The 11,893-nt window shown below is 30.1% G+C and overlaps 1 protein-coding gene across 1 annotated transcript; it reads left to right on the top strand.

Annotated features, from left to right (window-relative positions):
• The first annotated feature begins 880 nt into the window (after positions 1 to 880).
• LOC143192056 (annexin B11) lies at positions 881 to 10,705 on the top strand. The gene is made up of 7 exons (XM_076397525.1): positions 881 to 1,016; positions 1,068 to 1,099; positions 3,378 to 3,554; positions 6,097 to 6,301; positions 7,781 to 8,038; positions 10,051 to 10,274; positions 10,401 to 10,705. The coding sequence occupies exons 1-7, from the start codon at positions 953 to 955 to the stop codon at positions 10,455 to 10,457; spliced, it is 1,017 nt and encodes a 338-aa protein (XP_076253640.1). The 5' UTR covers positions 881 to 952; the 3' UTR covers positions 10,458 to 10,705.
• The last annotated feature ends 1,188 nt before the right edge of the window (positions 10,706 to 11,893 follow it).

Genomic DNA, 11,893 nt, shown 5'->3' with positions numbered 1-11,893 from the left:
TACTGAGTTTTAATTTCCATCCAAATGTAATATTTGAGTAGTTGAAGAGGCTTAAATAGCTAAAACATACTAATTAAACTATAAATAGTGGGAATACTAATTTTCCATTTAATAGTGTTTAACAAATAACAATTAGTAATGAAGTGGAGCATCATATTAAAAGTATATTATAATGTATATAAGAAATAAGTATACACACATAAAGGTCACGTTTCTCTGTAATTCCTACTTCACTCTAGTTGATCTTTTAAATATACATATATTTATTCTTGGAATTCAAGATTGACCTTAAGGTTAGCTTTTGATTAATTTACAGGGTGTAGGTAATATAAAACAAAATTAGTTTTGAAATTAAATTCAGGTTTTATTATAAATTATGTTTTTGTCATTATAATTACATAAACATTTTAGTTTTAAATAATTTTGACAGTTTAGTTACAGAGTCTGTTTTTCTAACTTTTGCTGCATTGCTGTGGTTTTAGACTCGCTTAATTTTAATTTGTAGATGTCTAGAAGCAAGACTATAAAATCGGGCAATGAATGTCTTTTGAGATGTCTGTTGTTTAATTACCAATTAGTAGGTTACATGAATCGATAAACAAATAATACGAAATAGGGTTGTTATTTACTTACAACGGGTGGTTGAGATATGAAATTAAGAGGTCACGTCAATCCATATATACATTATAAATAACGCGAATCGTAGTAGTCACTTAATAAATAAATTACTTTTTAATAATCAAAAAATATTAACATAAAAATATCAGAAAGAGCTATAAATAACTATTTTTAATTACAGTGAATACAAAATTAAAATACATAGATTATTACAATTACAAATATTATACACCCTATAAATATACTAACCAAATAATATTTGTAATTTACTAGTTTATTAGAACACTTTTATTTAGTTCTTCTTAGTGGATGAAAGAAATATCACGTTTTAATAATGTTTAGATTTATCTGTGCCCTTTTTATTATTACACTAACTCTACATGAGTCAGTATGTGATGGTAATTGTCTAGAAATTCAATATATAATTTTTTAACATATGTTCGTTCTAGATTGTCTAAGAAATGCCACCCGTCGCGTATCAGTAAGTATTTTTTTATTTATTTCATTATATGTCTAACAAAAAGTCAATGCATGAGTAATGCAGATTCTGGTTGTTATGGTTACTTTCAGGAATAATGTCCTTAATATTGAAATTCCATAATTTTTGTAAATAGATCTTGTTAATTGTAAATGCTTGTTTTCGTTAGCCAGTAATCAATTTTGTTATCTAAATTGTTTTTAAGAGAATTATATATGAGTAAAAATTTTCGCAAAATATAGTTTATTACGAAATAAAACGTTAAAAAATTAGATAAGTTTATTATTTTATATGAATTTATAAAAGTTTGTTTTGGAGTTGTTTTAAGTGTTTTGACCTGGGTTTATACCAATGTATGAATGACTGTGAATTAATGTTGCTTTTTTTTAATTGTGTAAAACTCCTTTAATGCAAGACCTGAACAATAACTCACGTTTACTCTCGTTAACCAAATTCAAATTCTCAAGTTTGATACATATACATTATTTCTATTGGCATAGTTTGTTCACCTTAAATTTGCAATAGTACTCAATCGCTTGAATGGCAGCAACACCTTGAATTAGATTGAAAAACAAATTTTATTGTCGATACAAGTCTGTCTGATTTCACCGCGCACACATGTGATGTCTATGAATGCGCCGAATCAATTCGAATGCTCGAGATCTGTACTCACCATTACCTAAATATCTGTTTGTTTTTAATTTGATATACTGAAGGCCGAGAAAAATATACGTTTTATAACTTCAGTAAAATGAAAATAACAATGAGTTAAACCGTATGTATCGAAATGTTTGACGCGATATATCATAACAGAATTGCATAATAATGTAATTCCTTCAATATTCATTCACAGCCCTTATAAGAAAAACTAGATAATTTAACAAATTGGCGAATCATAGAGTAATAAGATAAATATCAAAAACAATTGTCATTTTCTGTATTAATATGGGCTTGGCTAAATAAGAATATAACAGGTCAGTTGAAAAGTCCCCGGCCTGCAATAGTAAAATACATTTTTTGGCAATTTTTTTTATTATTCAACATAATTCCCTTCAAGGGTGATACACTAATTATAGCGACCCTCTAACTTTTCGATACCATTTTTGTAGTACGATTTGTCCTTTACTTCAAAATAGGCCTCAGTTCCGGCGATCACCTTTTCATTCGATGGAAATTTCTTCCCAGTGATCATTATTTTGAGATCTGAGAATAGGAAATAGTCGCTGGGGGCCAGATCTGGAGAATACGGAGGATGAGGAAGCAGTGTCGACGCCCAATTCATGGATTTTTGCCATTGTTTTCACTGACTTGTAACATGGTGCATTGTCTTAATGAAGTAGCACTTTCTTTTTCTTCAAATGCGGCCGTTTTCCGCGATTTCGTCCTTCAAACGGTCCAATAACACTATATAATAGTTGCTGTTGATGGTCCTTCCTTTTTCAAGGTAGTCAATGAAAATTATTCTATGCGCGTCCCAAAATACAGACGCAATAACCTGGCCAGCGGATTGTTGTGTTTTCCCACGCTTTGGAGCGGGTTCCAAATTATATATATACAGTGGTATACAGTCCACTCGGATGACTGTCGCTTGGACTTCGGAGTGAAATCATAGAGCTATATTCCATCCATTGTCACATATCGATGCAAAAACTCGTGTTTTTTATGCTTGATGATCTTCAAACACTACTCCGAATCATCAACTCGTCGTTGTTTTTGGTCAAAAGTGAGCTCGCACGGCACTCACGTTCAGTTGATATATTTAGAGTGTCTGCTATTTCATTCAATTTCAATTTATGGTCATTCAAGATCATTTTGTGGATTTTTTAAATGTTTTCGTCGGTAACAGCCTCTTTTGGGCGTCTACTGCGTTCACCATCTTCGGTGCTCATTTCACCACATCTAAACTAAGCATACAGTACTTAGTTGATCAGTGTTCGGAAACTCGGCATCAAGTTAAGTTTTTGCTTCAACTGTATTTTTTCCCTTCAAAAAGCAATATTTTATCAACACGCAATTTTTTTTATTAATTTTTTTACAATAACAAAATTTGCTTCAAAATGCTATAATTCACAAACTAATGATCCGACAGCTATCAAATTTATACACGCATATTTTGAGGGTTAGGACTAAGTAAAAAACACATGGATTTAATTCCCCTAGTGCCATATATGTGTCAGGCCGGGGACGTTTGAATTTACCTGTTATTAATATGCACAACAATTTGTCTATATTGGAGACGATATTAAGTAAATAGTATATAATTCTAAATAATACTTTTTAGAGAACCCCAACTGTGTTTCCTTACCATCCACTCAATGTGACAGATGATGCTGCTGCGTTGCGTCAAGCCATGTATGGACTGGGAACTGATGAAGATGCTCTTATTAACGTACTTGCCCATCGTACCAAAGCACAAAGATTGAAAATAGCAGAAAGATTTAAGGAAGACTACGGAAAGGTATTTGTTATAATATGTTTGTTATAAAATATTAGGTGTGTAAAAACTACAATCAATTAATATTTGCATACGTTGATTAAGATTTTATTATTTTATTATGAACGGGTAAACACGCAAACACGCAGAACTAACCCGCCCTATAAAGAAGCACTTTATCAAAATGTATGACGTCGGGCAATTATTATTAATTTTTTTGAGGAATTTTGTAAATATTTGACCCAAATCGAATATTACTCGTCAACTAGGATAAAATGAAAAGTAAAAATCTGTTCCGAATTTAAAATAAATTGTCAATTAAACTAATGCACGTCGCAATGTTGTCGCATCCAATTGAAATTTTTATTGAGAATGTTTGCCGGTTTATAACCTCTAATTATTATCACTAACATTTCGAATAATTTTATAGATATTGACAATAGCCAGTAACAACACAAATGGAATTTTATAAATTGATTCGGTTACATCTTCCGAGGAATCAGATAACAATCTGTCTCTTTCTAACTAGGATAAAATGAAGGTTCAAATCTAATTTAACATTTTTACAAACTGCATGTGGCAATATATTTCTATTTTATCGGATATGACGATTATATCCTCTAACGTACATTGGGTGTTTCAACTGAACGGGACGAAATAAAATTAAGAAAATATTTTTAACAAAAAAATTTAAAAAAACAATCAAAATTTAAAACAAAAACGTTTTAAAATAAAATATGTACATAATAATAGTAGTAACAACTAAATAAAAATAAACAAAACCTTATTTAACCTATCTACTACACGTTTTTATATTTTACTATATACTATATACACTCAATTTAGCTTAATACCTACCTAAACCTATTTATCTATTTACAATATTATTTTAACTACTACCAACTAATCACTTTGAAATCGGTGCCGAACCCAAACAATACAAGAATAATAATATAAATTTGTGACATACACAAAATTAAATTACGAAGAAAGCATATCTTTCGCCGGTTTATCCGTCAATTATGGACCGATTTTCAAAATTCTTTTTTTATTCGAAAGGGTGCTCTTCCGAGGTAGCCACATTCACTGAATTTTTAGAATATTCAGTGCTATATTAATCAGATTATATACCACTTTCCTCCTAAAGAATCCTTTTTGCCTCTTCTTAGTTCTTCGCCAGTTTGCCTTTGGTGGTCTTCTGACAAGCACTGTTTTTGCTTAAATTTCCGGACAATACTATATATGACATCGTTTTCCAAGTTTTGGTGACTCCGAATTTCAACAGTCTACGGCTGCGAAACTGAGTGCTACTGCAATTGGGCTTTGGTGGCCTTACACCCTGGAATATGATGCTTGTGCTAGGAATCCACATACTAGGGCTGTTTTTTAGGGCAAGGATGTTTCCTGATTCTGACAATTTATGACCTTCGATCCAATTTTCGTTGCAATTCCGATACCTTTGCCCAAACTAAGTGCCTACTTAAGACTAATTGATGTCCTAGCAATCCACCCCTGTGGGTCTCCCTATCCATAGGTAAACTTTTGCTTGAAAATATTTGTTGGTGCTGTTTCTGCTGCCCCCAAGATGTGCCGTTTTAATCATTGACCTTTTCTCATATTTCTGGTAAACCATAATTCCACCACTATTACTGTTTGTATTTATTAAACCTTTTTAAAGCCTGAAGCTTGAACTGACGACAAATAATACCTTCTCCATTCCCATACACTTGACATCAAATTTCTTGGCGTCAATGCAGGCTTTGTAACCGTTTATGAAGTTTCTCCAGGCTTCATCATAATATTTTGAAACATCATTGCGCATCAGGTATCATTCTATCATATATCTTTTTCATACCTAGTAATCAATGAAACCGCGATGTTAAAACAGTTTAAAGTATCATTTTCAGACAATTTCTGTGTGTAGTTATTTCTCCCTTTCTTGCATCTTCCCAATAACATGTAAACCTCTGAAAACCATCGATTCTAAGCCATCGAAAAGTTCGGGGAGAGTTTGAATTGGTCCAATTAACCTGAAAATTATTGTCTTAAATTTTTTTATTTATACCGAATGTCGAAATTACAATTTTGAACATTCCATGAGTGGCTTGTATATACCCAATATTGTAAATGGAAAACTGTCAAATTATCTAAACATTTAACAGTTTACAGTTGCTCTAATATTCAGCAATAAATATCGCTGATCAAAATACATGCAAAATCACAGTAGTTGTAAAGTTATATTAAGATAGTCTAGGATAATGAAAAAGGTTAAAAATTAGATAAAATTAGATTAATTAGATTAGATTTAAAAAGATAGATGGTCATTTCTCATTGCAATTTTAATTTATTTATATCTTTGCATGGTCATTTCTGAAAAAGATATCCTAACCGTTCTTTGTCTATGGCCCACATTTCGTAGAGCTTTGGCAAGAACTAATTATAGAAATATATAAAGCAATTTATGTTATAACCGTGTTTTAGTTATAACCGTGCATTATTTTTCACTTATTTGTTATATTAAAAAATATTATATTTCATTTAAATAAAAATCATGTTTAATTTTTAGGATTTATTAAAAGATCTTAAATCGGAAACATCTGGAAATTTCCAAAAATTATTGGAAGCTATGATGCTACCCCCAGCTGAGTATTTAGCTTATGAGTTAAATAAAGCCATGGATGGGTCTAATACAGATGAGGACGTACTGATCGGGATCTTATGTACACAAGCTAATCACGAAATTATAGCCATCAGAAGAGCATACCAAACTGGTAATTGTATAACACACTACTAACTAACATAACTAGTAGGTAATTGTGTATATACTGTATAATCAATATCCTGTATAACATACACAGGTTGTTCAAAAAGTTCTCGGAGCACCATGCCTTTGTCATTCATAAAACCTAAAACAAACATAATCGAAATATCAGTATAAAATTTAACCAACTGAATGAATTGTTATTCGTTAGTCTCGATAAAATTCGAAAACTGTTGGACCGAATTGGTTAATTTTAGTCAATTTAAGTTAAGGGAAGGTGATATGGTTAAAAACTATGAAATAATTGCAACGAATATAGTAAAATTAACAATTTTATTGTCTCACACAAACGGTCACTGTTACTCTCATCAATAGTTTCACTATCACAAAGGATCGGTTGATTGTAAAATATGTATGGATACGTTCGAACATTTATTTTTTGACAAAAATGCGGATTAAAACCACTGAACAATATTATTAAACCACAATTAAAATATAACAGGTCATTTGAAAAGTCCCCGGCCTGACACATAGATGACGCTGCTATAATTAAATTCATATGTTTTTTAGTTAGCCTTAATCATCAAAAGATGCGTGTATAAATTTGACAGCTGTCGGATCATTAGTTTGTGAATTATAACATTTGGGTGAAGCAATATTTGATATTACGAAAAAAATGGATTAAAAGGAATTTCGCGTGTTGATAAAATATTGCTTTTTGAAGGAAAAAAAATGCAGTTGAAGCAAAAACTTGGCTAGATGCCGAGTTCCCGGACACTGCCCGAGAAAAATCAACCATCAAGGATTGGAATGCTAAGTTTAGACGTGATGAAATGAGCACTGAAGACGGTGAACGCAGTGGCCTTCAAATACTGAACAATAATATTAAACCACAATTAAACAGGTAACGCCGTATTTGAAGAAAGAGTTTGGTATTTGGGATTAATCTACAAAATGAGCAAATTGCTGCCGTGGAATTACTATCAACTGCTGGAATTATATTTTTTCGAAAGAGGATTTAGAGTATCTCATGAAGGCGCATTCTCAACACTTAAACCTATTTCGGCTTGAGAGATTTTGAACTGGTAGTGTCTTGGGACCATTTCTATATCTACTATATACTGCTGATAACCCAACAACAAAAGAAACATTACTTGGAACATTTGCTGACGACACAGTTATGTAAAGATGTATCTCTGTCTAAGGCTATATAACAAGTACAAGTAGCGGTCAACAAGATCTTCAAATGGACTAGATACTGGGAAATGCAGCTTAATAGCTTCAAATCTATCAATGTTAATTTTGCGTTGCGGCGAAATGACAAAACCTTAATTATATCATTTAAATTATTTGTTTAAAATATATTGTTGGATGTTTCTTTTTAATTTGTAGTGAGCCAATAAGTGAACTTATTGAACAACCTAATATAATAATTATTTTCAACCTGGTATAATATGATAATAACAAATATATTATACTTAATTTCTAGCTTTTCAACGAAATCTGGAAGACGATTTGGTCACTCGCACTTCCGACACAGCTCAAAGATTAGTTATAACTCTATGTAACGCATGTCCGGACGATCAGGTCTACTCAGATGTAAATGAGGCTAAAAAAGACGCCGAAGCCCTTGTAAGAGTCGGTGTTTTAAATCTAGGGGTAGATCAAAGTGCTCTAAATAATATTTTATACCAAAGGAACTGGAAACAACTCCAACTGATATTTGAGGAATACAAAAAGCTCACTGGTAGGTTTGAAAAATTTGGTTTTGGTTAAGTGAAGAAATTTTTGATTTTTACAACTTAATAATTATCTTGTATATATTACATGCCATATATATTAATGTAAACATTTTGCGGCTTCAAAGGCGTCAAATCGCATATAAGCAATGAGGATGTTTAAACCAATTGATAACACTGTTAGTATCTTGCAGCTGATGTGACATATTGCAACCATATTGTTGAACCAAAATTGGTACAAGTCTATATCGTCCAATAATAACAAAAAATCAGTTATAAGAAAATAACAAAAAAATTAAAAATGGTTAGTTCAATGATTGAATTGGTAACTTAACCTAATTACTACATTCGATGGTATATTCGATTTTGTACTTCGAATTTTAATTTATAGATATCGATGATTGATATAAACTTCTATATTTAAGTTATTAACCAGGGGTCTCCAATGGTAAGTAGTGGGGCAAAGTTTTGCTTAGTTCAATCATTGGCGGCGCTGACAACGTGAATTTGATTGGTTAGTTTAAAATAATTATGTAGAAACCTGTAAGGAAAACACTTTGCTTTAATTGGTCTGCCATTTCGCCTGATTACTTTGTGACGTCACATTTATTGGCCAATAGTATTTAAATGAAAATCAAATTTAATTTTTAAAATTAATTTATTAAATTAAAATCCTATACAAATATACATAAGTGTAAATAATATAAACATATATAAACAAAAAGCCAAAAAAAAAATATGAACTCTATTCTAGGCAAAATTAAAACCTATAATTCTTCTATAACTTATATATATATATATAACGTCTTCCCATATATGTTTAGCGCCATCAATTTTATGGGATCTATTAGAGTTCTAACTTATCTTGATATATTGAAGGTAAACTTTAAATCATTCCCTCTTGATATTGCATTAACTTCATTACACCAAAAATACAATCACACCTCATAATAACTTTTAAAATTTGGTCTTGAAAATCATTATGGATTGGACAGTTGAAACACTAAATTTTTATGCTTTTTAAAGATATTTAAATTTTAGAGTATTTAATCTGTGGAACTACTTAATATAGAATGTAGACAAATATTGCATGTTGTCTCTTTTTCAGAAGTTTTGTTAACTAGTCTGAAATAAGACTAAAATACAATATTAGACTCTTGTTTTTCTCAGAGCAAAGTTCTCTGGAACTGAAAATATAGACTCAACTGGTGATTTAACAACCTCAAGTTGTACTAGATCTCTCGTTAAAAAAGAATATAAGTTATCTAACATGTTCATCTTCTTCACAATTTCTCCGGGAGAATGATGTGAAAAAATTGAAGTGATAATATGTCCTTTTAAAGATTTCTTGAACATATTAGGTGAAGGATGCTGTTTCTACCTCCATGAGCTCTAATAGATCCAACAAAATTCTTTAAGCAATCTTGGTTAACATTTGTTAAACAAATGTAGTTATTTAGACAAAATAGATTTCTTCTTTAAGGTAATAAATCCCCTAAAAGTAGCAATTAAATTTTTAATTGATGGCACCGTAACAAATATTTTCTTAACAAGGCAATCAGATTTAAATATACAATAGCTCTACTATAAAATTATTGAACACTGATTGTTCTAAATAGTTAAATTATTACAAATATTGTAGGGATATTTTACAATTAAAAGTAGTATTTATTACTACTATTTATCCAGTTATCTTAATTATTACCTTCTTGTAAGACTTCTTTATGTAGAGACATCACACTGATAGCATACGAACAACTTGGTAGATTAATTGAATTTTATTACTACTAACATCTTCATAAGTAGGTTTTGATTTTCTGTAAACAAACAATATAGAAATAGACATGTAGTAGATAGATAATTTTATTTGTACCTGATAAAAACAATGTTGGATATGCATTTACCCTAATATCTGTTCGTGAAGGAAGGGTAATTCTAAATTTTTCACTAAAATGTCCGTGACAGACACTATGACCTATACTGTCGATGGGCTGTTTGTAATGTTATCTGTCCTTTTTAGGTTACAATATAGAAACTGTCATTAAAAATGAATTTGCTATAACTAGAAGCATTAAAAATCAATCGGCATTTTTCGCCAGATTGTTCAGGAAAAGTACCAAAGGTCTGGGTACCAATGATGCGAGCTTAATTCGATTAGTGGTTACTAGATCCGAAAGAGATATGGTAGAAATTAAACAGGAATTTGAAGAAAAGTACGGTGAAACTTTAGCTGACGCAATTAAGGTAATTTTTAAAAAATATCATTTTTAAACTAAAATTATAGTTTGAAGTTAAATGGCTGCAATTAGTCTTTATATTAATATTATTTAGTATTTTTTGTATAATACAAATATTTTTATTAATTTACAGGCCGATACTTCGGGATATTACGAAAAATGTCTGTTGGCATTAATAGGAGAAGAATAAATCAAAATAAGGCCAAAAACATAAATGTAGCACTAATAACATTAAATTAGTTTTTAAGATATTCAATTGACCAATTTTTAATATTTTTGTAGTTTTTTTGATACAAACTTTATATAACGAACGACTTCTTCCTTTATTTCACTTCATTCTTCCTTTATTTACTCCTTACTTCATCGATTTACCAACTTTACCTAATGTGTTAATTATTTTATGACAATGTTAATAAATTTCCTCTGCTCAATGAATAATTTTATTTCATTATTTTAAAAGGGTTACAATTAATGCAAGATCAGGTGGAAACTTAAGTTTTAATACTGTCAAGACCAAGAATAATGACAAATAAAATATTTCTTAAAAATAACGTCACCGTAATGACTCACCACTGGGAAAATAAAGGTAAACATTGTGACGTCTAACCTTGAAAAATAAAATTTCTTTGAAATTCCCATTGAATTATGAATATCTAAAGTGAATCACATAAACAATATTAATTTTCTTATATAAAATTTATAGAATACTTATAGTAATATATTAAGTATTAACCAGAACTTAAATACTTGTTATATTAAAAAAATCAACATTTAATACAAGTATTTAGTACTATTGTCATTTACCGAAAAATAAATATATCTAAAGATCTGTCAGGTTATTAAAACGGTTATATAAATTAAATAACATAATAAGTAAAAAATATCATAATTTATTAATTCAAAGAAAATAATTTTATTAAAGTGGCAACCTATATTTTAGGTTGTTTAATATAAAAAAGAAAATCTGACAACAGCGTAACCAGTTTTCGTTCTTATTCTCACTATTTTGTCAAATACAATCACACCTCATAATAACTTTTAAAATTTGGTCTTGAAAATCATTATGGATTGGACAGTTGAAACACTAAATTTTTAGTGTGCTTTTTAAAGATATTTAAATTTTAGAGTATTTAATCTGTGGAACTACTTAATATAGAATGTAGACAAATATTGCATGTTGTCTCTTTTTCAGAAGTTTTGTTAACTAGTCTGAAATAAGACTAAAATACAATATTAGACTCTTGTTTTTCTCAGAGCAAAGTTCTCTGGAACTGAAAATATAGACTCAACTGGTGATTTAACAACCTCAAGTTGTACTAGATCTCTCGTTAAAAAAGAATATAAGTTATCTAACATGTTCATCTTCTTCACAATTTCTCCGGGAGAATGATGTGAAAAAATTGAAGTGATAATATGTCCTTTTAAAGATTTCTTGAACATATTAGGTGAAGGATGCTGTTTCTACCTCCATGAGCTCTAATAGATCCAACAAAATTCTTTAAGCAATCTTGGTTAACATTTGTTAAACAAATGTAGTTATTTAGACAAAATAGATTTCTTCTTTAAGGTAATAAATCCCCTAAAAGTAGCAATTAAATTTTTAATTGATGGCACCGTAACAAATAT

The sequence above is a fragment of the Rhynchophorus ferrugineus genome, unplaced genomic scaffold (assembly GCF_030347505.1).
Source record: "Rhynchophorus ferrugineus isolate W39M unplaced genomic scaffold, kcgeb_rfMv2 rfM2, whole genome shotgun sequence".
Taxonomy (NCBI): Eukaryota; Metazoa; Arthropoda; class Insecta; order Coleoptera; family Curculionidae; genus Rhynchophorus; species Rhynchophorus ferrugineus.
This window is presented reverse-complemented; position numbering and strand designations above follow the sequence as displayed.